At 52.6% G+C, this 26,254-nt stretch overlaps 1 protein-coding gene across 13 annotated transcripts in view; it reads left to right on the top strand.

Moving 5' to 3' along the window:
* The window catches only part of ZFYVE28 (zinc finger FYVE-type containing 28), a 109,339-nt gene that overhangs the window by 70,844 nt on the left and 12,241 nt on the right, over positions 1 to 26,254 (top strand). For 4 of the 13 annotated variants that reach the window (XM_032333610.1, XM_032333608.1, XM_032333607.1 and 1 more), the window contains 3 exons: positions 4,328 to 4,429; positions 10,874 to 12,145; positions 21,079 to 21,111. In XM_032333610.1, coding sequence (XP_032189501.1) covers positions 4,328 to 4,429; positions 10,874 to 12,145; positions 21,079 to 21,111 — 1,407 coding nt within the window. Of the gene's footprint in view, positions 1 to 1,277; positions 1,364 to 4,327; positions 4,430 to 10,873; positions 12,146 to 13,191; positions 15,812 to 21,078; positions 24,265 to 26,254 lie in introns of those variants that run through there. The other 9 variants (XR_004283332.1, XR_004283333.1, XM_032333615.1 and 6 more) reach the window with 9 other exon arrangements.

The raw sequence follows: 26,254 nt of genomic DNA, 5'->3' as shown, positions 1-26,254 counted from the left end.
ATGTTTCATATAAATAGGATTTGTGTTATTTTCACATCTCCCCATGTGCCTGGAAGCGCTACCCTAAGGAGTGTTCACGGCCTGTTTTCTCTCAGAGGCCTGAGCACTTGGCGGGTGGCAGCACAACTTTTGCAGGATTTGGTTGCATTGACTTGACAGGGCATCATCTGTATTTAAAGATTTTTACTGAAGTTTATTTTTAATCATGAAAATCTGAGGGGCTAGATATTCAGAATTAAGGGATTGTTTAAAAACAATACTTCAGGATGCCTGGGTGGCTCAAACGGTTAAGCGTCTGCCTTCGGCTCAGGTCATGTTCCCAGGGTCCTGGGATCAAGTCCTGCATCGGGCTCCCTGCTCAATGGAGACTCTGCTTTTCCCTCTCCATCTGCCTCTCCCCCTGCTTGTGCTCTCTCTCTCTCTCTCAAATGAATAAATGAAATATGTAAAAAAACAAAACAAAAAACAATACTCCAGGTGTTTAGGTAACATTGGTGAAAAATCCCAAAAAGCCATGGAAAACGTCCCTAGTGCACTATGAAAAATTATACCAAACACTGTGTCTCTACTTAACATGACCTCTTGACATGATAATTATAACTTCTGTAAACAGAATCAAAGCAATAAATGTTAATTTTTTTTAGTGTGGTAAAATAGACATAACACAAAATTTACCACTTTCACCCTTTTTGAGTATACATCAGCAGCAGTTAGCACATTCACACTGTTGAACCACCCTGACCACCGTGTCCAGAACTTTCCCATCATCCCGAACAGAAATGCTGTTTCCACTAAATGCTAATTCTCTACTCCCTCCCCCGGCCCCCGGTACCCTCCAGTCTACTTTTTCTCTGTGAGTTTGACTCCTCTAGGGACCTCATATAAATTGAGTCATTATACAATATTTGTCCTTTTGTATCTCGGTTATTTCACTGAGCATCATGTTTTTCATGGTTCATCTACATGGCATGTAGAAACTTCAGTCTTGAAGAATAGTCCATCGTATGTAATTAAATATTACTTTAAAGAAGAAATTTCCAATAACATCCTAAAGAAAAAAGTACTGAGGAGTAAATTTAACCAAGGAGGTGGAAAACATGTACACTGAAAATTATAGGACATTCCTGAAAATAGCTAAAGACCTAATTAAATGAAAAGATAGCCCATATTCATGGATTGGAAGGCTTGCTATAGTTAAGATGGTGATACTTCCCAAAGTTATATATAGATTCAATACATTTCCTATAAAAACTACCTTGGCCTTTCTTTTTTTGCAGAAATGGAAAAGATCCTCAAATTCATATGGAAGCTTTGAATAGCCCAAACAATGTCGAAAAAGAAAAACAAAGTTGGAGGACTCGTATGTCTCGATTTCAGAATTTACTACAAAGTTATGATAATCCAAAGTGTGGTACTGTCATAAGAATAGACGAACGGAAAAAAAATCAAGACAACAGAAATAAGCCAAATATCAATAGCCAACTGGTTTTTGACAAGGGGGCCACGGCCATTCAATGAGGAAGTTAGTCTCTTCAACAAATGATGCTGGAACAACTGGATGGCTGTATACCAGAAGAGCAGAGTTGGGCCCTGTAATGATTAATTTTATGTGTCCACTTGTCTAGGCCATAGTACCCAGATATTTGGTCAAACACTAGTTTGGATATTGCTCTAAGCTATTTTTAAAATGAGATTAACATTTAAATTTTGATCTTGAGTAAGGTAGCTTACCCTTCATAATGTGGGTGGGCCTCGCCCAATCAGTTGAAAACCTTAAGGGAAAACAGAGTTCCCCAAGTGAAAGGGAATTCTACCTCCAGACTGTCTTCAGACTTAAGCTGCAGCATCAACTCTTCCGAGTCTCTAGGTTTCTAGCCTGCCCTCCTACTCTGCAGAGTTTGGACGTGGCCGCCATCCACAGTCATGGGAACCAGTTCCTCAAAATCTCTTTCTCTCCAAAATAAATAAATAAACCCAACAAACCAACCAACCACCCAAGCTCTCCCCCTTCCCTACACACACACACACACACACACACACACACACACACACACACACTACATTTGTTCTATTTCTCTGGAGGACTCTGACTAGTACAGGAGGTAAATCTTCACATTCCCTGGCTTGGCAGTAGATTCTTAGATTTGATACAAAAAGCACGAGTGACAAATGAAGAGATAGGTAAATTGAACTTCATCAAAATTAAAAACTTTTGTGCATTAAAGGACATTATGAAACAGTGAAAAGGTGACTAGAAGAATGGGAGTGGGGATTCATATTTCCTCTCAGGCTGGGCATTTGCCTGGTGCCCACTCTAGCCAGCCACCCATCCCTGACTCTGAGTGTGCCCAGCAACCCTTTCTCCCTCCATCTCTGCCAGGCTCAGCCCTGGGGGCTGCCTTGCCCTCCTCAGCAGTGGCAGGAGCACCGGCCTCTGTGGCCTGGGATGGTCCTGTGCTGGGAGCCCTCCTAAGTACTGGTTTTGTTTCTGAGTCTCCCGACCAGCCAGTCAGCCCCAGGCCTTGTTCTCAGGGCACTGATGGGGCAGCTAGTGTCCTCCCTGGGACCCAGGAGCAGAGTTAGGCTCCCTTCCTGCCCCCTTTGCTGCTTTCTGAAGGACAAGATTGCCAGGAAGCCCGGGCAGGGCCCCTTTTCACGGCCTTTGTGCTGAGAACACTGACTCAACGATGAAGTTAAGGTTCTATCTTGGGAAGTTGTCCCCCAAACACTGTTAATTTAACTGGAACTGTCAGCTTGTGTCAGATCCATAAAACATACTGGAAGGAATGGAAGGCTGGCCAGGTTGTCCTCTGCTCTCCATCCAGACCTATGTCCAGGACACAGCTGCTCCTGGCAGCCCCAACCCTCCAGCTGCCAGAGGAGGTAGCACAGCCCATGATTTTCCTGTGACTTTTGAATCTTCCTTTGTGCACGTGAAATCTAACCTTTTAAAGGGAAAACAGTCCATTCAGTTTTACCAATTTCTCTCCCTGTACTGGACACGTTCCTGAGCCAACGAGGACTCCATGTTGGGTGGTGATGACCTGACCCCAGTGCAGCGATGAGATTCTGTTCATTTGCAGAGAGAGACACGGGGGCAGTTCTTCATTCATGCAAACAAATCTGCAAGTCCCTCCCCTGTGCTCTGACAAGGACGCAAGGAGTAGTCACTGTGTGTGTGTATGGGGGGGTCATTCCCTGGGTGGCCCCTCGATGTGAGCTGTCTGGTCTTGGGGCCCCAGGAGGAGGTACCCCCCAGAAGGGTCCTCCAAGGATGGTCCTGCTCTAGGAGAAGCAGGTCTGGACAGGATGGTGGGCATGCTTGGGGCTGGGCAGTGCATGGCAAGATTGCCATAGGGAATAAATGAGGTGCTGCCTGTGGAATGGGGACCTCCTGGAAGGGCATCTGAGCAGAGCCACATGGGGCTCAGCCGTGGGACTGAGGAGAGAGGGTCTGTCCTTCCTGGGGGTGACAAGGCTGTCTCCAGGCTTGAAGAGTGAGGGAGCAGGAGCCAGACCTCTACAAGGGAAAGGGGGCTTGGAGACAGGCTGGGCAAAGGTCAGGGGAGCCACGAAGCACACAGCTCACTGTGGGGGACCTCCCAGGGTTCCAGGTGGGCAGGGCTGGCAGTTGGGGGGTACTGCATTGTCACAGCTGGTGTGGTCTGGGAGGCAGGAGAGGCTGTGGTCAGGGAGTTGGAAGGACTCAGTGTGGAGCCGGGTGAGTGAGGGCCAATTCCGGGAGTCCGGTGGGAGGCTGGGAGGACCGCTTGGAGGCATGTCTGGGAGAAGTCCCACCCTATTTGCGACAAAGGTCCCTGAGATGCTCCTCCGGCCCTTGTGGGACCCCGCCAGGGCCCAGCCCCCAAGGCTCAAGTGTCTGTGTGCCTTGGTGCAGAGCTATGGGTGCGTGGGTAGCAGGGGCCCCGGCTATCACTTTCCACTTTCCCGTCACATCTGTGGTAGGGGCACCCCACTAATTCACAAAAGCTTCTGCATGTGTGTTACATTTAAACACAAAACTGAAGTTTCCATTTCCAAGGAGTTAGTTTTAGTAACAAATCTTGATGCTGATTTTTTTGATTGCAGCAGGGATGTGAACAGATAAATTTTTATGATTATTTTATGATCCCTCAAGTGAACATCCCCTAATCAGCTTCAGAAGATGATCAAGTCTGGCAATTTTCAGTGCATTTTTCTAAATGTATTTAAGATTCAGTCACAAGAGGTGAGGTGTGTGTGGTCTCAGAGCCCCTGGCTGTGGTCTGGGCTTGTCCTGGGGGGGCTGCAGGGCCTCACCCCATCCTGGCTTTTGTCTTGAATGCAGTGGCCTCGTGGTCTATGCAGATGGACCTCTGAACTTGGACCGCAAGGCAGAAGACATGTCCGAGCTATTCCGGCCCTTCCACACGCTGCTGCGAAAAATAAGGTGGGAAGCGGCTGCTCCGGGAGGGCGGGGGAGGGTAGGGGGGGTTGCTGTCGTAGCTGTTGGGCCCCAGCCCTCCTTTCTGTGAGGACAGGTGGGTTCTTCCCGGTCCTCTCTGCTCCAGGCAAAGGTGTGCCTTGGTCTTCGTCTGTAGTTACTGGTTCATAGTGTTTCAAGCCCCCGTGTAAACCCACATACACCCTTGTCTCCCCTCAGAACCCAGCTCTTTGTGCTTGGGTAACAGCATGACCTTGGGCACAAACTGCCAGTCACATGACTGCAGCCACCATGCTGAAAGCTCTGGCCCTGGGCCCTCTGTGCGAGAGGGAGAGGCTGGGAACGGGATGACACGGGTGCCCCCCCAGGGCCACACAGACTGCAGGGGAGGGGTGGGCCCTGGGAGGGCGGTGATAGGGCTGCGGCTGGGGCCCATGCAGGGACGGGTGCTTGCTTGGGCTTTCGTGGGTGCTCCCACCAGTATAGAGCCGAGGTGCCCTGCAGTCTTGAGCACCAGGGCTCCTCCCCTGCTGTGACTTGTCCTGGCTCCCCCAGCAGTCCCGGGCAATGGGTCCAGGTGGCATTGATGTCCTCGGCCCCCTGTGTGCTGCCCTGGTGGCCTGGAGGTGTCTGCTGTGGGTGACTGTCCTTTGCTCTAAGGGGCTCCCCTCGGCTTTCAGCAACAACAGGCCTCAAGCCAGCCTCCTCCATCTTGGGCCTCCCCACAAACCCTTATTTCCCACTGTCCCGGAGCCCTCCCAGGTGGCCCTGGACAGATGGCACAGCAGGAGGCTGTGGGCCCTTGTCCTCTGAACTCCTCCTGGCCCCGTGGCCTCAGACTCCAAGGTCTTTCTTACCGTGGTCCCAGTCTCTGTAAGCTCCCTTCTGTGCTTTTGGTGGAACTGATGACCCTGTGGACTTCCATGTGGAGTTCCTGGGTCCAGCAGGACAGCCTAGCCCAGGGCAGCCAGCGCTGGCTTCCCTTTCCTGGTGCCAGTTCAGGCAGACAGCTGGAGAGTCCCCTGCTCCCAGCTGCCCTTGGCCCCTGCAAGAGCCAACATGCTGTGAATCAAGATGGGAGGGAGAGGGGTGCCTGGGTGGCTCAGTGGGTTAAAGCCTCTAAACCTAAAGCTCAGGTCATGATCCCAGGGTCCTGGGATCAAGCCCTGCATCAGGCACTCTGCTCAGCAGGGAGCCTGCCTCCCCCACCCCTCTGCCTGCCTCTCTGCCTACTTGTGATCTCTCTCTGTCAAATAAATAAATAAAATCTTAAAAAAAAATAAGATGGCAGGGAAAGGCCCAACAGGGTGGTCCTTGGAGAGTCACTGGCCCTAGGGGTGGGTGAGGCACAGCCTGGGTCCTGTGATAGGTGCTTGGTCCAGATGGGGGACACTGGGCACTGGGACATGGGCAGGGGAAACAGTCCAGAGCATCAGAGACAGGTGCAGCATGCTCTGAGGTCTGACGTACGTGACTGGAATTAGAAGGAAGAAAAGAGGGGCACCCAGCTGGCTCAGTCTGGGTGGGCGGGCCTGCCACTCTTGAGTTTGAGCCCAATGCTGGGTGTGGAGATCACTTTAAAAAATCAAATCTTAAAAAAAGAAGAAGAAGAAGAAGAAGGAATTTTCCAAAACTGAAGAGAGATCTCTGCCCACAGACCCAGGAGGCTCAAGAACTACAAGGAAGACAGAAACAGACTTAGTATATCAAAGTAAAACTGCTGAAAACAGAGAAACAAATCTTAAATGGCCAGAGAAAAAGGACATATTTCTGGGAAAAGAATGTAAGATTGATAGCTGTCTCCTGAGAAATGAACAATGGGAGCCCAAAGGCAATGGAGTGATGCTATTTCAAGGGCTGGAAGAAAACATCCACCCAGCATGAAGGCAAAATGGTGAGTTATTGAAAAGCAGACCTGAAGGCATTCAGCAGCGGCCTGCCCACAGAGAAACACTAATCGGAGTTCTTCAGGCAAAGGCAAACGCCCAGATACAAATGTGGAAATGCAGGAGAGACTGAAGGAGTCGGTGTGGGTGGGTAAGAAGTGTGCTTTGTGCAGAACGATCACCACCATGTCTTGTGGAGTTCAGATGACACATAGCATCGTTAGCGTTTGGAAATAAAAGCAATGTTTTGCTTCATTAATTTTTTAAAAGAAGAAAAACTGAATCATTTTGAAATTGCAGCATAAGAATTTGAAAAATTCAATACCTATTTTATGATGAAAACATCAGTGGTGATTTCCTTAATCTGATAAGAGAGAGAGATATATATACACACACACATGAAGTGGAAAGATATATACACACACACTTGAAGTGGAAACCGTACACAAAAATGACAGAGAGTGGACCCAGGACAGAAATGTGAGAACTGAGACAATAGAACTCCTACAAGACCATCTTGGACAAGTGCTCTATCACATTGCATTTTTTAAAAAGATTTTTATTTATTTATTTGACAGAGAGATCACAAGTAGGCAGAGTCAGGCAGAGGGGTATGGGGGGGAAGCAGGCTCCCCGCTGGGCAGAGAGCCTGATGTGGGGCTCGATACCAGGACCCTGAGACCATGACCTGAGCTGAAGGCAGAGGCTTAACCCACTGAGCCACCAAGGCACCCCTCATGTTGCGTTTTGGAAATTATTTCTTGGACAGGACACCAAAGGCACAGGCGACAAGAGGAAAAAATAGACAAATTAGACTTGAAAGTTTTTAAATTTTGTACAACGTGAGACACTCTCAACAGAGTAGAGAGGCAGCCCACAGGTTGGAGAAAATATTCTCACATCTTATACCTGATAAAGGATCGACATCCAGAATCTATAGAGAACTCCTAAAATTCACCAAGAAAAGCCAAACAACCTGATTCAAAAGAGCAAAGGATTTGAAGAGACATTTCTCCCAAGAAAGTGTGTGAGTGGCCAGCAAGCTCTGGAAAAATTGTTCATCACTCCTTGTCCGATCAAACTTACAATGAAATTGTACCTCCAACCCAGTAGGATGGCTCTTTCCAAAACTAACAATCAACAACAACAACAGACGCCATGTGTTGGCAAGAATGTGGAGAATTAGAATCCTGTGCCTCATTGGTGGGAGTGCAAAATGGTGCGAATGCCATGGAAAAACATTGTGGAGGTCCCTCAAAAAATGAAAAATAGAATTGTCAGATGATCCAGCCATTCCACGCCTGGGTATATTCTACAAAGAGCTTGAAGTAGTGTCTCAAAGAGACATGTGTCTAGCCATGTTCCAAGAAGCATTATTCACAACAGCTAAGGCATGGAAGCGAACCAGGTGTCTACTGGTGGATGAGTGGAGAAGCCAAATGTGGCCCATCACACAATGGAATGTTATTCAGCCTAAAAAGGAAGGAACTCCTGACTCCTGCCACCACACGGATGAACCCCACGGACATGCTTGGTGAAATAGACCAGCCACAGAAAGACAAATTATGTGAGATTCCAACTCCACAAGGGACCTGAACTAGTCAGAATCGTGGAGACAGGTAGCGGGTGGTGGGTGTCAGGCTGGGGGTGGGGAGCGTGCTATTAGTGTTTGTGGGGACAGAGTTCAGGTTTATAAGATGAATGTGTTCTAGGAGTAGATGTTGGTGATGGTGGTGCTAGGATGTGAATATCACTGAGTCGTCCCTCAAAATGGCTAAGATGATAAATTTCACATCATAGCTGTTTTAGCACAGTAAAAAATTTAAATATTACCTGCAATAATGTCAGTAAATATCAGCTGCTTCAGCATCTATCTGCAGTTGTCTAAGGCCTTTGTTGAAAGTCACAAGAGGTTACTGGCATGAAATGTTAAAGACGTAAAGAGAGAGTGATTCCAAGTCAAGGAGTGGAGAACTTAACATTGCAAAGGTGTCCGTTATCTTCCAGTCCATCTATGAATTTAGTGCTGTCTCAATCAGAATCTTATGAGGTTTTTGTCTCTTTTGGTAAAAATTCACAAACTAATTCTGAAATTCATGTGGAAGTGCAAGGGACCAAAACTAGCCAGAAAGAAGATCGCTAGAGAGAAAGAGCATTATTTACACATTCTACATGCTGGGCTTTGGTTCTTTCCATAAATGACCCTGGTGTGACCACGCTTGTGAACACATGTGCATTTCTGCTGTAGATAGTCATGCAGGGCCAGGAGTGTCAACAGAATGGAGCTTAGAAACAGACCAACACATCTGGGCCTCCCTGATTGAAGACAAAGGAGACACAGCCCGGCAGTGGGGGGGGGGGTGGTGGTTGCTGTTTTCCAATAAATGGGCTGAGTCAGCAGATTCCCACATGAGGAAAAACAGGTCTGGATCCTTACCACAATCACCCACAAGAGTCAACTCCGGATAAATTGCACGTGGGAAGTAAAAACAATGAAGATTTCCGAGGAAAACAACAGGAACATCTTTATGAACTTGGAGTAGCAGATTGCTTAAACAGGACAAAAAAGCACTAAACATAAAGGAATATGTGATTTATTGCACTTCATTGAAATTAAAACTTCAGTTGTTCCACAGGTACTGTTACAAGAATGAAGGCGGAAAGCCCGAGAGTTGGAGAACATGTCCAACAAAGAACTCAAATACAAAACATAAAGAACTCCTGTCGATCTGTAAGAACAACAGAAATAACCCAACTAAAAACGGGCAGAAGATCTGAAAAGGCTTCACAGAGGGCACTGAGGAGGGCTGCCAAGCCTGTAAGCTGCTCTGCCCTTCATCAGTCAGCAGGCTGAGCAGTTTAAAGTGGAAAACCCCAGGAGTGCCTGGCGGTGCCAGCGGACGGACCACAGAGCCACGAGCGGAAGTCTGGAGAGCGCAGCGGGAGCCCCGCATCAGGGCGCAGGCGCGTTCCCTGGACACACCCGCTCTGAGCCCACGCCGCAGCAGGGCGCACGCATGTTCCCTGGGCGCACCCCCTCCCAGGCACCTACAGGTTTCTCAGGGAGGCACTCAGAGAGGGTGGCTGGAGCATCCAGAGCCCAACAGGTGTGGAACTGATTCCTACCCATGAGACGGAACCATCCAGGACACTGAACCTAACCAACCCTGACCAACCCTACATTACCAGATCCAACAAGACAAAACCAGTAGAACCTTCTATTGAATTTGAATTTCAGATAAACAGCAGTTTCTGAGTGCAAGAATATCCCACATACTCCCCATTTGGGACATTCTTATTCTAAAAAATATTCATATGCTTAAGAAGTACTTGTTGATTAGAAACTCCTATTAAACTGGGCCTCCTGCATTTCCTCTGGTGCTTCATACAGACATGGTGTTGCCAAACCATGCCTGCCTCTAGAGAGTGTGGATGGCACGTCCCCATTTATGCAGGGCGACTGCCTCAGTCTTTGGAAGTCAGGGTGCTGGTGATGGCAGACGGGTGAGTGGGAGGGCACGTGAGGGCCTGTGAGCCTGGTTCACAGTCCGCGGTTGGATCAAGGTGCTGCCCGCATGGGCATGCTCAGTTTATGAAGAGTTGCAAGCTGTGCGTTTCTGGGAAGTACATTTTTCTGGCGTTTCCGAGACTGCACGGGGCTCTTTAGCCTGGACTCAGACCTGCACTGGCCGAGAGCATGGCACATCCACGTAGACCTGCTTGAGATCCATCCCAGGCGTTGCCACATTAACTTCTTCAGGTCGTTGGTTTGGTGCCCCTTCCTCCAGGAAACCTTCCTGGGTTAAGCCTCCTGCTGATAGGCATTTTTCTTTGTTGTAGTTGCTGTAGTTGTGAGGCAGTCATCATTCACAGAAACAGTGACTCTTCCAGTGTAACCTCCAAGGGCGAGACGTGCCTGACCCGTGCCTGCCTGTCTCCCCACCTGGCACAGGGATGGTGCTTGAGAACATGTGCACAGTGAGAGCCTAGAATGGGAAGCAGCATTTTGTTTTCACTCCTAGAAGGTTTTCTTTTTCTTTTTTTAAGATTTTGTTTATTTATTTGACAGAGATCACAAGTAAGCAGAGGCAGGCAGGGGGTGGGGAGCAGGCTCCCTGCTGAGCAGAGAGCCCAATGTGGGGCTCAATCCTAGGACCCTGAGACCATGACCTGAGCTGAAGGTAGAGGCTTAACCTACTGAGCCACCGAGGCGCCCCGTAGAAGGTTTTCTTAACGTGATGATCAGGTCCCTAAGAATCAGGGCAGCCTTGTTTTCCACAAGAGTTTTCAGAACCTCACTTTTGAGAAAGACGCCTCGAGGGAAGGCAGTCATCCCTCCCCACAGCCGTGGTCTGACCTGCAGCTGGGGAGGATCCCTGTAGAACCGTGCCACGTTTCCTAGTGCAGGAAGTATGTGCCCTCTGCGCTTCACTGCCAGGGGCTGATCCCTTGTTGCTTCTCTGCTGATGCAGACATCAAGGGTGCTGTGTCCATCTGCTGTCGGCCAGGGGGCTGCTGTGGCCTTTGGGATCCTTACCTGTGGTTTTTGTCTTGACCCTTGTAGGGACTTGCTGCAGACCCTGACAGAGGACGAGCTTCACACGCTGGAAAGGAACCTCTGCATTTCCCAGGACGTGGAATTCCCCATCCGGGCAGACACCCCGGTACCCCCCGCCCTGACACCCGCCTTTCCCTCACCCCTACCCACCGAGGAGCTACTCTCAGCCAAGGCCAAGACCCCGGAGGCAGAGCTGGCCTGTTCCATGCAGTACGACAGCCAGGAGCTAGAGCAGCTCGACCGCATGGTCCACAGGGCAGGGGATGAGATGTCATCCCTCCTCTCCCCGCCCAGCGCCTGCCAGTCCCCCGCACACCGGCCAGGGGTGGAGGGTAGCCCCCGTGGGGAGGCATCCCCAGGCAGCGCTCGGCTGCGGCCGGGCAGCGACGAGGAAGAAGGAAGGGTATTTTTCATGGATGACGTGGAGGGGGCTGCCGAGGCCCCAGGAGGCCCATCTGGGTGGGCAGGCAGAGCCCGCGCTGATCCCCAGGAGAGAGGGCCAGGTGGAGGGCACAGAGAGGCCAGAGGTAGCGGTCCCTCCGAGGCAGAGGAGGGGGACATGAGCAATAACAACGACGTCCCTCATGACAAGATGTGGGCGCTGGATCCTAACTCCTGCAGCTGCCTGGATGCGCAGCCGCACCTGGATGGCTGGGAGGGGGGTGGGGACGCTGCGCAGACAGCAGAGATGATTGCCCACCGGACCGGGGGCATGAAGCTCTCAGCTACTGTTATCTTCAATCCCAAGTCAACCCCTGCAGGGGGCTCTGCCGTCACCACCCCGGAAGCCTCTGAAGACGGCATCTCCCTGCCGGGGCCTGTGGCCCAGGAGACACACAGTGGCTCCCACAAACTCAGTACTGCGGCCACCAGCTGCCTCCTTAACTCCTGCGTGTGTTGCGGGGCCTGCGGTGGCGGCAGGGAGGACAGCGCCGCCCAGAGTCTACATGACAAGTGTGGCCCCAGAAGCGTCATTAGCGCCTCTTACGTGGGCTCTGCCAAGGCCAGCGCCAAGGGCTCTACTGAGAGATGGGAGGAGGCCCGGCCTGTGCCGGAGGCATTGCCCTCAGAGGATGCCTCTACTTCCAAGTGCCTGACACACACCTCGGGGCCTCTGCTGGACACAGTGGACAGGTCACCTGGAGCGGCCAATGGTGCCAGTCCAAAAAGGGAGCCTCAGGCTGGACCGCCAGACTCAGGGCAGCCGTCGAAGGCCAGGGTGGAAAGTCAGCAGGGAGAGGTGGCCGAGGAGGAGCCTCAGCGCCTGTCGGACTCCAGGTAAGAGCTGGCTCTAGCCACGCCCAGGCTCTTCTCCTGGTATCCAGGGCTCGTTCCTGAGGTGTTGCCTGCAGGGCTCTCAGGTTGGGGGGAGGCCAATGTGGGAGTCAAGCAGCCAGTAGCAGCCTGCTCGCCTAGTCCAACAGAGAAATGTCCCCAGTGAGCCCCGGGCCACCCTGCTTCTGATGTTACAGGCACCTTTCAGGTGATGTGGGCCCAGTGCCAAGCTCTTTGGCCACCCCCTTGGACTGCCGGGGCCCATCCCGGCCCCAGGTCATCCTCATCTGTCTGGGGACTGCGCGGCGGCCACCTCTGAGTTTGCTTTCCACATCACTCACTGTGGGGGCCTCGGCGAGTGCCCACCTGCCCGCGTGGCTACCCACCTCACCGGGGGTTACAAGTTAGACCAGCGGGTGCCCAGCAGTGGGCATGGAACCCTGAGGGCTGTGCTGGGATCCTGGGTCCGCCCTCTTATGTTCTCCCGCAGTGCCTCCAGGACTCTGTCTTCCTGCCCCCTCCTCTCTTCTCCCCAGGGGAGCTCCTGTGTGCTCCTCCCGAGGCAGGGAACCAGGAAGGGTGGGCCAGGGGTGGGGGGCAGTCTGCAGGGCCCTGGTATCCACCCACCTCTTTTGCCTCAAGGCCGCTCTCCCTTTCCTTGCTCCCCACACCCTGGACCTTTCCCGGTGAAGCAGATTCAGTGAACATTCCCTCATGACCACCGTGTGCCTACTGCAGGCTCTGCACTGGGAAAGGGGGCACTGGGGTCACCCCGACTATTACATGGTCACAATCCCCAGCCCTGTCCCCTCAGTGGGGCCTTGCCTGCTGGGTCTGCTGGCCGGAGGTGGGAGGATGGGGAGGAGGTTTAGGCCGTACACAGCCCCTGTGGCTGCGATCCTCTGGCAGCGTGTGACAGGTGCCCATGTGCCCCGTGCAGCTCTGCGTGGGGTCTACCATTGCTCCCCACCCCTCCTTTGCCCCCAGTGACCACTAACTTCCTCTCTGTCACCACGGACTTGCCTCTTCTGGATGCTTCCCATACGCAGAAACCCACGCTATGTAAACCTCACACCTGTCTGTTCCATGAGTGTGAGGCTTCCAAGGCTCATCAGTGTCGAAGCAATCGTCCACGGCGCTTCTTTCCTCTCTGTGGCTGGATAATGTCCCGTTGGACAGACAGACTGCCTTCCATCTGTCTGTTCATCCACCGGTGCGCGGGTGTCATTTGTGCGTTTTTCTGTTGCCATGCAGAACTGCGTCCACAGTCTGTGTGCTCAGAGGTTTCCTTTCCTCTAGGTGTGTGGGCGGGAGACCCAGTGGGTTATACACTGGTCCTACAGTCATTTCTCAGAGCCAGACGTGCACAGGGCCCCCGTTCTCTACCTCCTTGCCGCTCATTTTGGCCAAGAGCCGGTCAGCCAGCCCCTTTGTCCTTCCAGCAAGCACAGTCACGGGGTTGCTTTCAGCTGCCTCAAGACCATCGCTCTCTCTGCGACCATGCCACCGGTGTCAGAGTGCTCATTTGACCCCACTGAGCACAAGATGTAGAGAGATGGCCGTTGACATTTAATTGTATAATTATCTCAGATATTTGTTTGGTTCCCATCAAATCTATAAAATAAGGTAGATCCAGAGAAGTTTATCTCTTCACCTTGCTCTTCTTAAAGGTAACAGGTTTTAAGTTTTTTACAGCTTCCCTTCCAATTTTAAAAATATAAGCAAAGATGTACACACGTGCATTCTCTCCCCGCCCCCACCCCCAGGGCTTCACCCTGCAGACACTCTCATGTGCCCTGCTCTCCTGGCCTTGTAGCTTGGAGGCTGGACCATCGTAGTTTTTGGAGGTGGGCTCCCTGTCCCGTCCAGCCGCGTGACCCCCATGGGGCTGAGCCAGCGTGCCCTCAGGCAGGTCTTGCTGCTGGCCGTGGGGTTGTGCCAGACTCTGCTGCTCCAGACGGTGCAAACATCTATTTCTGATAAAGCTGTTTTTGAGATGCAAGCCCAGCTTCCTCGGCCATGTCCAGAGGAATGAACTATTGTCACAAGCTGCTGGATGGCTTTCTTCCTTGGGATCCTCTGCAGAGTTGATTATTGGTAAGTGAATCATTCTTCAGCAAGGATGATAGGAAATCATCAGAAATTCTTCAACAGGTATGTGGCTTTTTCAGTTTTTGACCTGCCTCCCTTCTCCAGTCCAGATGGTGGACACCGACTCTGTCTCCTGCTCTCCCAGCATTTCCCACGGTGGACACTGCTTGTTTGCATCACAAAGATGACTTCCCGGGCCCTATCCAGCTTTGCTCAAACATTGAAGCTGAGCTGAGGAAAGGAAAGGGAAGGCCCACTGTGGCCTTGAGACAGCGCCACCTTCCTGGGGAGCTTCCAGAAGGTGCAGAGGGCCTGAGGAGGGAGAAACGTGGCAGGTGGCTGGTGATCAGGACAGCCATGCGTCTGGGCCAAGACTTCGGACAGCGGTGGCCCCCCATCCCACGCCAAGGGCAGCGAGAACCGGGTCAGCCAGGTGTTAGCACGTGGTGCCCATGGTCTGCCAGTTGCAAACACATCAGGATCATCACTCCCTCGGGTCACAGGCTGACCTCATGGAGTGTGATCTAATGCTAGTGCAGGCGTGACAGAGCAGGGAGACCCTTAACATGGACAGACATAAAAGACCAGTCTCCCGCAGGCGGAAAGTTTGCCAAGATTCCAGCATAGAGATTCCTGGATGTCTGGGGTGCTGCTGCCCTCACGATGTCTAGAGGCTTCACGATGGAGACCACAGGGCTCAAGTGCAGGGACAGGGGCTCATTCCTCCCGTTCTGCAGACAGGGAGGCCAGTGTCCTGGAGAGGCAGCTGGCCTGTAGCTCCCTGCCTGTCTGCTGGCCCGCAGGGGCTGCCGCAGCCCCAGGGGCTGGCAAGTGGCCAGAGGAGGGAGCACCAGGCATGGTGCTAGGCTTGCGAGCTCCCAGCCCCGCGGTCTGGCCAGGAGGTCACTCAGGGGCAGCCTCACTCCTCTGCGAGCGACACAGAGCTGGCCCAGGCAGGAAGCACATGGAGCTGCATCTCCCTGAGGACACAGGGAGCGAATTCCATGGTGAAGCAGAAGCCCGATGGAAGGACGGGGCACTGGGGGCTGTGCCAGACTAGCCAGAGGGTCTGGGCCAGAGAAGTGTCTTCTGGGGTGTTCCCCCAGGCCCTACAACATGGGCCAATTCCATCAGTGCCATCAGTGCCATTTCCAGGGTGCTGGGTCATGGCCCGCAACAGAGTCCTTGGCAGAATGTTCTGGAACCATGCATCCCTCAGCTCTTTTATTGGCTTCTCTCCTACATTTTCAGGAAAACTTAAGATCTTTTTAAAGGGAAAGTTAGCATTTTTCAAGAGCTTATTGTTCCCTGTCTAGATTTAACTCACTGTTCCAGAATCTTCCATGCTCTTGAAAGCCTGAATAAGCGACTTGTCTACAGCACGGAAGCTCAGCCTGCCTCAAATCTGTTTTTGCTCTTTCCTAGGACATTTGACTAGAGCGTCTCCATCCTGTTGCTTCTTTAAAAAATTCCACAGGCTCGCTTTTTTCTTATAATAAACATGGCCCCGTTCATTGTAGAGACTTTGAAAAACATAAGAAGAAAAACAAAAGGAAATAAAAATTACCCCGAATCCTATGAGCAGTTTTAGTTTTTTCACGACGTTATGATCATTTCTCTGGAAAGTGCTTGAAAAACACTATTTCCGTTGAATTCTACTATATCCTAAGGACATAAGGACATACCTAGTTTATTCTATGTTTTCCCACGTCTGTGTGTCTTTCTGTGTTGAGTTGGCCCTATGGCCCCTCTGCCTTAGGGATCTGTGTTTGCCCCTGGGGTTAAGTCTTCAGAGTAGATTCTTGGTAGGGTCACCACGCCAAAGGCGTAGAAAGTCTGTGGCGTCTTCCTGCCCCTTGCCGCTACATACGGTCAGATTGCTCTCCAGACATGTGCCGATGTACCAATTTGTCTCAGCGGGTGCCCCTCCCCCCCGTTGAGACTTGAGAGTGAAACACGAATCCCTGGGTGTGGTAGTTGGTTTTCCTCTGACAGTTGGTACCCCCTGCGCTTCTTCCTTATCCGTGTGTGAAGCGACTGCTCCTGTTTTCCAGCTGGGTTTTCATGACTTGTTTATTGATTTGAAAGCATTGCTTCTGTCTGGTGTGTCTGCTGGGGACAGATTTACCCCACGTGCTCCTTGCCCACCGATTCCATGTGTTGATGTCCTTTGATTTATAGAAGCCTTATATAGAAGTTATATTTAAGAAAATTCCAGAGAAGCCTTGTGGTTCTTGCTTTGCATATTTTCTCTGGCTGGTTGTGCACCTCCCAACCCTCCTTGCCCCCAGGCCAGGGAATTGTCTCCTCTTTGGCTCCTGCCCTGTGGCTTGCTTCATTCCACCGCTAACTCTGACCCAGTTTCGGAGGTCCAGGGGTCCTGCTTTCCAAGACCATCTCTGAGCACTGGAGAGAGCGTGACTGTCAGGGCTGATGGCCATCCTGACGCTCAGGCAGGGTTGCTCCCCTGTCCCACGTGGAGGCCTGCTCTGCAGGATTCGTTCTCCAGCTGCATTCGCGAATCTGGCTGGCGGTCCCCCTGCATCTCCCTCATGCAGCTGGTGGGCCTCCCCGGCTGTCATTTGGGGTCGAATGGGAGGGCTGTCCTCAGCACAGGCTTCTGAGCCTCTGTCCTCAACAGGCGATGTATGCTCTGACCCAGTGTTCCATCCCTGCAGAGGGGAACAGCTGACACGCCTCCCCTGTTGTACCCCTCACCTGTCTGGGTAGTGGTGTCAGAGGCCCCACTTCCCCACACCTACAGAGGCAGTGGGAGGCTGTGTGCAAGGGAGGGAGGGCACCTGTGGCTGGATGCGTGACCTCAGCCTCCCTGAGCCTCTGTTTTGTGGGCCACAAAATGGGCCAACAATGGTCACCAGCTCAGGTGGGTCTGGGGGAGTAGCTGAGAAGCCACGGAATGTTGCTCCTGGTTGTTACATTGCGTTTTCCTTGTTATTCATCTTCATTACTCCCTGTTTCTCACCCATTATTTCCTCGGTGCGTGGCTCAGGGATGTTACTGTTCCTTGCTGTCTTGCTGTTCGAGTCTTGGCTTTCCCTCCCCATTGCATCACTGGATTTCACTGTTTCCAGCCTTGTTCCCACTCTGCACGGGTGGCGTGACCACTGGCAGGGTGACTTGCAGCCCTTGGAGGGACTGTCCCAAGCTGATGGGCTGTGGACAACTCCGGCCTCCAGCCCCAACTCTGCCTGATCTTGAGTCTCCCCTGGCTCCTTTTCCAGTTGATGCCTTGCCTTTCTCTGTACTGTGGCTCTGTCATGGACCCCCCCACCCCCACTGAGCTCCTCTGTTGCCGGGGTTGGGACCCAGGTTCAGGGGCGTCGGGCCCTGGGGATGCCCAGGGTCCAGCCCCCAGCTGGCATCCTATGTTTCCTGGAGCCCCCTGGGCCCCAGTGACCCACCTCCCCAGAAGGAAGGAACCATTTGACATCGCTGTCTGAGACCCCATGGACCCTGGCCCTGCCTCCATGGCCAGCCCAGGGAAGGGCGGCATGTGGCTGCACAGACCGAGCTTCCTCCAGAAGCATGTGGTGAGTGGGGAGGCCTCTATCAAATGGAAATCTTCCCCAGAGGCAAGGCCTCCATCACGTGGAAAACTTCCCCAGAAGTGGCTCTTCTGATGTGCCGTGTGCATGCCTCCCCCCGACAGCTTTCCCTCTAGCAGATGGATTCAGGTCAGCTCCTCTGTGCTGGGATCAGCCCTGCCCCCGGTATCTTCTGGCCACCAAAACCCGGCAGGGCGTGACTCCCTTCCCAGTGTATGATCCATAGCCTCAACTCCTGGTGCTGGTGGTGGGGCTGGTTGGAGCTGCCCCGGGGATCGAGTCCTTAGCCAGCACCTTCAAAGGGAAGGGGGTGTGGGTCAGGCATGGGAGCAGAAAGGACTGTGCTGGCTGGGCCAGTTGACCACTCAATGACCTGAGATGCGGTCCCAGCCGGGCCCGCCTGCCGCGTGGCTGGTTCTTCCTGGGGGCTTGGCAGAAGAGCAGCTCCAGGATGGCGTGATTGGGGGCAGAACTACCCCAACCTCTCTCTGGCAGCTGTGGGGCCCTGGGCTTGTGTCCACCCCATCGGGACACACCCATCATTGCCCAGAGCTGTTCTGGGGCGGGACTGCTGGGTGTGGGCCGTGCTGCTGCAGCCCTTGGTCCCTGGGGCAAGTGTCTCCTCCGCTGTGCAAAGAACTCCGAGCTCTCCCACCACGTCTGGTCCCTGGAAAGAAAAACAAGAATGATTGAGCAGGTTAAAAATAGAGAAGGACTTGGAATTAATTTGACTCTTGAAAAGCAGATGAGGCGTGATGACTGTTAGCAAGTGCACGGCCGACCTTGGGCAGGCCGGGAGCTGAGCGCAGGCATGCGGTCAGAGGGCAAGTCAGGGCCGGACTCTCTCACCTGAGCCCCTCACAGTGCACGCTGTAGCAAGCACAGTGCAGCAAGCACAGTGACTAAGGCCCAGATCGCTAGAACCCCACAGGCCCGCTACAACCCTGTAAGGCCACGGGGTAGGCCCGCACACGGTAAGCATTTGAGCAGGGGTCCTGGGAAGGGTGCTGCCCTTCTTGTTGACGGACCTCCCTGGTGTTAGGGTCCTTATTACAAACTCCCCGCCAAGGGTGGAGCTAGCCTGGCCGAGGGGTGGCCGTGACTACCTGGTGAGTGGGCACCCAGGACAGCTCCGTCCTGGCCTCTGCCCCCTGGTGACCCCACCCAGCATGACCTTAAAAGGCCCCCCTCATTCCAGAGAGCTCCTTCCTCCAGGCTGGCTGCCTCCCTGCACCCCACACTTCTCAAGTCCTCTCACCCTAATGCTCTCTCTGCCTACTGCTCTCTCTCACCATCGTCAGCACACGACTGGGCCCCTCCCTCTCTTTCCTCCACCGGCCCCACCTGTCCGTCCACTGGTGCCTGCATAAGATGGAGAGTGACAGGTGGAGTCTGAGGCAGCTCCTGCAGTTGGAGCAATCAGGGGAGGCCTCCCTGGGGCGGGGACATTCCCGAGACCTGAATGGAAGGCATGGGAGAAGGGAGATGTTCCCCAGGCCCTAGGTCCAGCAAAGGTCAAGGTGCCAGGTGTTCTAACCCGGGCTGTTCCGACGGTGTGAAGTAGTGTCCACCGCGGTTCCAGTCGGCATGCCCTTGAGGACTAGTGACACTGAGTGTCTTTTCATGTGCTCGTTTGCCATCAGCCTGCCTTCTTTGGTCAAACATCTACTCTATTCAGATTTTTTGCTGTTTCTTTCATTTGGTTGTTTCCTTGAGTTTTGAGAGTTCCTCATTCATTTGGGGGTACTTTATCAGATATAATTTGCAAATATTTTCTCCCAGTCTGTGGATAGTCTTCTCATTCTGAGTGTCTTTTGAAGAATAGAAGTCCTTAATTTTTATGAAGTCCACAGTTTGTCAACTTCCTTCTTTCATGGATTGCAATTTTGCTGTCATAGCTAAGAATTATTTTTATAACCCCAAATGACAAAGGTTTCTCTTCTAGAAGCCTTATATTTTTTGTTTTACATTTAGGTCTGTAATCCATTTGGGGCTAACTTTGTATATGATGTGAGGTACGGATCAAAGTTTTATTTTGTTTTGCATAAGGGAAACCAATTGTTTCAGCACCATTTGTTGAAAAAGCCCATCCCTTCTCTACTGAATTTCTCTTCCTCAGATCAGTCAGCCACATGCATGTGGCTTTATTTCTGGACTCACTAGTCTGTCTCGTTGATCTGTCTGCAGGGACACCAATACCACACTGTCTTGATTATGGTAGCTTTATAATGAGCCTTAAAATCAGGTAGTATAAATCTACAACTTCTTTTTCAAAGTTTGTTTTGCTTTTTCTGTGTTCTCTGTATTTTATGTGAATTTTAGAATCAAGTTGTCAATTTATATGAAAAACAAAAGCAAAACCAAAAACAAAGCCTACTAGGTCTTTGGAATTTTGTTGAATCTACAGATCAACTTGGGAAGAATTAACCCCTTAATAATATCAAGTCTTCCAACTCATGAACGTAGTACACCCCTCCTTTCGGTTAGGTTTTTAATTTTCTCAGCAAAGTCTCACAGTTTTTATTGTAGAAGTCATGCCCATCTTTTGTCAGGTCAGATTAATTTCTAAGTATTTTACATTTTTGATGCTATCATAAATGATATTGTCTTATAATTTTGATTTCCAGTTTTGATGGCTAATATAGGGAGCTGTATCTGAGGGCTGTATACCAGTGTTGTCTCTTGTGACTTTGCTGAACTCCCTTCATTACTTATAAAGGTTCTTACAAAGATTCATCAGACTTCCTATGGATGATGCTGTCACCTGTGAAAAAAGCCAATTTTATGTCTCCTTTTCCATTGGATGTGGTTTACTTCTTTTTCTTGCATGTTTGCCCTAGCAAGGACCTCTACTACAATGTTGACTAGAAATGTTGACACAGGATGTTTTTGCCTTATTCTTGATCTCAGAAGGAAAGCATTTACTATCTACTGTTGGCTGTAGGATTTTCATAGTGCTCTTAATCAGGTTCAGGAAGTTCTCCTTTATCCCCAGTTTGCTGAGAGATTTTATCAAGAATAGATGGCTTTTCTGAAATGCTTTTTCTCCATCTTTTGTGATCATATCATTATCTTTTAGCCTGCTAATGTGATAAATGGCATCGATGGATATTCAGATGTTAAGTTAACCTAACATTCCTGGGAACCTTACTTGGTCACTAGGTATTATCCTTTTTATGTGCTGTTGGCTTTGATTTACTAAAATTTTGTTAAGAATTTTGCATCTGGTGGTGAGGAATGTCCGACAGCAGTTTTCTTTTCTCTTGATGTCTTTTTCAGGATTGGGTATCAGAGCAAAGCTGAGATCCTGGGGTGAGTTGGGGAGCAGTCCCACTTTTTCAATTTTCCAGAAGAGTATGTAGAGAATGGGTACTATTTTTGCCTTGAATATTAGTTAGAATTCACCAGTGAAGCCATCTGGGCCTAGAGTTTTCACGGGAAGGTTTTAAACTATTGTTTCAGTTTCTTCACTAGACATAGATTTGTTCAACTACCCATTTCTTCTTTGGTGAGTGGAGGAGCTTATTCACGTAATCCTGGGTCCCTGCTCCATCCTCTTGACTTCCCCCTCAGACAGGCTAATGCCAGACAGCTGGGTGTTGGGGTGAGGGGTTCCTCTGCTCCTGGTCTCTGGGGTCCAGGCCAACTGCCCCAGACCCTGCCCCGTGGCTGGCTCCTCGCACCCCGACCAGTGTCAGTTTTCTAGGTGATCTCCGCACTCTCCTGCCTCTGGTCCTTGCTTGCTCTTTGGGTCACCATCCCCTCCCTGTGTGATGCCATTCCTCCCATCCCTGCTACGCTATGTCACTGTGTGCCTTGGATGAAACTCATGGGGTGCTTTGCCCAGTGGCCTGTCAGGCGCCACGGCTGCATGTCCTTGCCATCCTTGTTTCACAGATTTGAAACAGGCGCTCAGAGCCCCTCAGCAGGGGGAAGTCCTTCTCATTTGTCTGACTCTGTTTGGGGGCCAACTGCAGAACCCTGGGCCTATCCCCAGAGTTCAGCCTCGAGTCTCAGGTCTGTGATGTAGTCCATCCTCCTGGCTCCCACACCACCTCCCTTAGGCTGTAGGGTGTGACTCGGGGTCCTTGGCTAGGGGAAGCATACCTGCCCTAGCTTGAGTGAAAATGAGGGGTTGCCAAGAGTTGGAAGGCAGCCGGTCACAGCAGGATACCCTGAGATTTGGAAGGGGACAGCGGGGCTCACGTCCAATCTCCCACATCCTGGGCTCTGTCCTTCAGACTTCTGCCCCTGCCAGGGACCTCTTCTGGCCCCTGCTCCTCAGTGTGGTGTGGCAGCTGTCCAGCCCATCTCTCAGGCACAGCCAGAGCTGGTCCCCTGTAGCAGGGCCCATGCCCCCATCCCAGCCTGTGTGTGCCATGTGGATATTCGTGGCTGTGGGGGCCACCCTGCCAGACTCTGCAGCTCCTCCCGATGCCCCGCAGCCCCAGCTTTGGGAGGTGTCTCCTAGGGGCTGTCAGGGACAGAGCTGTCGTCTCACAAGTGGACAAAGCTGGACATGATGGTGTGCCAGTGTCTGGGGACACATGGGACCCACCAGGGCAGCTGTGGAAGAAACAGAGAGTCTCCATGGCAACGTGGGAGGCAGCAAGGCATCAAGTGCTCCCCAGCATGGGAGGAGGATATGCACCCTGTTTCACAGACCTTCTTTGGGTCCCAGCAGGCTTGGGGTGACTCCAGGCACGATGGACCTGCATGTTGCCAGGCTCTCCATCCCTCTGGACTCTAGGAAGACTGGCCTGGGGGTCTGTGTCTAGGGAAGTGACTCTGAGGGACCCAGGCACACCACTCTGGCCATGGCCACCCTGTCTGTTAGTTGTTGGGCTAAGAGGGCTCAGCGAGGGCCAGGGGCACTGGGCAGTGGGTCTACTGTGTGTCCTCCCTGTTTGGGGAAACCACTCGTCCCTTAAACTTCTTCAGTCCTCGGGGCTCTGCAGAGCATCCTTTAGTGATGAGGGGTTCACCAAGGCTTCCTGGCTGTCCCCCACAAGTGTTGTGGGACACTTGAACTCCTGTGTCCTTCTTGATGGATATCATCCATAGTGATGACCAGAAGATATTTCCAGGAAACCTGATCCCAGATCGTGCACCCCCTATGGCTGTGGTGGTCTGCCCCTGCCCCTAAGGGCCCATGTCTGAGTCCTGGCCCTCACCCTGGCCAGGGGGGACCAGACCCCTTCCCAGTGGTGTCGGGCAGCCTCACTCCTCCCCAGAACTGGCAGGGAGGGAGCAGTAACCCTGGAACCAGGACGGGGAAGCTGGTGGGCTTCAGCCTGGTGGACTGCAGTGTCTCCCTGCACAAGGGTCTCTCTTAAACGTGCACACACCTGGCATCTCAGTTTTAAACCTTTTCACATAAGAGTAAAACATAACAGGATTCATTGTTAAAGGAATGCACAGATAACAGACAAATAACTGACATCTTTTGTAAAAAACGAGGCTGCAGAGTGACTGGTTCTCGAGGTAGGTTTGAAGGGCAAGCGGAGTCAAGCCTGGCTGCCAGTGGGGTCACGGCCAGTCATGGCGGGGGCACAGAGGGGCATGGCTGGCTGGGCCATAGTGTGTGACCTCACAGGAGATGCCAGAAGGCAGCTTGGGGCAGGGAGGTTGTGCGGGGTGTGTGAGGTGGCTGCTGGTCACAGTCGACCCTCAGTCTTGTCCCTCTGTCCCTGCTGGGTAACTTTGGAGGAGGGTTTGGTCTCGACATCGTGACCTGGGGTGGGCACTGTGCCCGTCCTGACTGTGTGCTCACACACATGCACATGCGTTCTCAGGGACATGCACGTGCACACACAGATGTTCTTGCTCTCACATAGGCACATTCAGACTCGCTAGAGCACATTCACACACGCACACACACGCGCACACACACACACGCACACACACACCTCTGCACTCAAGCCCCCATGGGAGATTCAGTGGGTGGGGACCCCCCTCCCCACTGGCAGGGCCCCAGGATGCTGAGGGGAGCAAGACTATGCCCTGGGCCCCAGCTCTTGAGGCAGAGGAGGTAGAAGACTTACCTCCCACCCCAAGGGCCACGTGGCCCTATGCCCCCTGCCTTCCGCCCACCTCCAGCCCCATCCTGTGTGCTGGAACATGACCCTCACACATGCTCCTCCCCACTCCGTGCTCCTGTGGCCACCGCACAATTTGTGGGAAGAACGCAGCAGACAAACACGTCCTGGCAGGGCGATTTCCCTAGAGGTTTAAACACTGATTATGAGCTTAGACTCCCTTGAACTGTTCGAGCCATAATTATGTGTTTCGTGGGACTGCCTCTCCAGAATGCCTGGCAAGCTCCAGTGGGCTTCGTTGGCGGGAACCGGCCATGTCCTTGGAGCCTGGACAGCGCTGCCTCTGGCCGCCACTCTCTCATGTGCACTGATGCCCTCCACATGTGATCGGCCTTTTCTCCCTGGACCAGTTGGTGGTGATTCTACCGTGCGTTCTGTCTATAGGAACAGTTTCTGGGCCCAGCAGGGCAGAGATGGACCTGGGGTTGGATTGCCGGTTCTGTGCCCAGAATGGTTTCCCCGGGGAAGCAGGACCAAACTAGGGCACACTGGGCTTCAAACAACAGGAAGATCCCACGTCACAGTTCTGGAGGCTGGAAGTCCGAAATCGGGCCATGCTCCTTCTGGAGGCCCCAGGGGAAGGGCCTTATCTCCTGACCTGGCTCCTTGGACTCCCAGCACTCACAGCCATGTGGCCACATCCCTCCGTCTCCCCTCCATCCACACACAGCCTCCTCTCCTTCTGTCTCCTCTGCTCCTCTTAGTGGGACCCTTATCATTGGATTTAGAGCCTGTCCGGGCAGTCCAGTCTCAGGTCCTGGGGTTTGGGGTGGGCACATCTTTTGGGGGCCCTCCCACTCCTCCTCCATGGTGGGGGGCGGGGAGCATTCCAAAGCTGTGAGGCATGAGGAGGCTCTGCTGGTGGCTCCTTTTCCTGAACTCCATCTAGTGTTCCAGAGAGAAAGCGCTCATTCCCACGGGGAGCCCTCTTCTCATTCTCCCCCACATTTAATGAACGCAAACTCTTTGTCCAGCAGGTAAAGATTGGAAGGTCAGTGAGGAGTGGGAGCGGTTGGGGCTGCCTTCAATGTTGGGCGTGCAGCAATGAACAGAAGAGAGGGTGCTGCCGGGCCAGACTTGCATTCTCCCAGAGTGAGACAGAGTCAGCACACACATGCTAAGTCAGGGTGCTGAGTGTCCCAAGTTGCACAATGCAGGGTAGGGGCAGGAAAAGAGCTGTTGGGGGCAGGGGTCCTGCTTGTGGTCAAGGAAAGGCCTTCCAGCAGAGCATACCAAATAGAGGTGTCTGGGTCTGGGCCCAGTGACATCTATGCAAAGGCCCTGTGGCCAAGAGTGTGTTTGGCTTCTCTGAGATAGCAAGGAGGAAGTCTGAGAAGCATAAGTAAGTGGCAGGTATGGGAAGGGAGGTTGACAGAGAGGGGTCCAGATTCTGCCAGGGCCTGTAACCTTCAGTAAGGATTTTTGCTTTTTCTTGGACTGGAAAGCAGGGGTGGAAGATTACAACAGAGGAGGGACATGTTCTGACTTCTGTTTGGAAAGATTCTTTGTTCTGGGCCTTTGGTAATCTTGGTAGGAGCTGCAGCTCCTCAGGGTGTCCCCTGGCATGTCCAGGGGTGTTTAGGCCTGCCAAGTCCTGGGTACTGAGCTCCTCTGAGGCCTCGGGTTCATCCTGCCTCTGTGAGTCTCTCAGGGCCCGCCCTGTGGGCATGCTGAGCTGGGCAGGGCTCTGCAGGAGCCCTGGGGCCTGGTCTCCGGACAGTCCTCAGTTTGTCAGCCTGCTGGCTGGGCAGTACATGGGAAAACGGGGTCCCCCTGTAGATGTGAGTGCCCCTTTGCCTTCAGCCTATATGGTGTCCACAGAGGGTCCAGTGCCCGCTGTTGGTCAGCACTCTGTCTAGCAACTGCCTGTGGACAATCAACACCCTTCTGAAGGGGTGGCCCTGGGCAGTGCCCAAACAATGGCCATCCCTCGGGGCCAGGCAGACCCAGACAAGACCCTGGCTCAGGTCCCAGCTGAGACCCCACTTCTAGTTCCGGTGGTCTCTTCTTTTGCTCCCCTCAGCCCTTCGAAGCTGACTGCCTGCCTAGGATCTGCCTCTGTGTAGAGTTCGGTGTCTCTCTCTCCGCTGACCCCCTCGACCCCCACTAGGCCAGAGTCTCAGGCTCCATGGCCTCCACTGTCTGTGGCATCAGAGAGCTTTGGCGTGCAGGCCACTGCTCCAGTCTCTGGGAAGACATCCCAGCCTCTGGGGTGCCAAGCTGTGGGGCTGGGGCTGCAGAGCTGAACCCCAGGGGCACCCACTCAGTGGCTGACTCCCGCCACAGGCAGGACTGTGGTGCCATCTGCTGCCAGACGCGCTGCCTTTCTCCCCAAAGTCACATGCGTTCTGATGACA

The sequence above is a fragment of the Mustela erminea genome, chromosome 2 (genome assembly GCF_009829155.1).
Source record: "Mustela erminea isolate mMusErm1 chromosome 2, mMusErm1.Pri, whole genome shotgun sequence".
Lineage (NCBI taxonomy): Eukaryota > Metazoa > Chordata > Mammalia > Carnivora > Mustelidae > Mustela > Mustela erminea.
The sequence above is the reverse complement of the archived record's forward strand: the minus strand, read 5'-3'. Positions and strand labels throughout refer to the sequence as shown.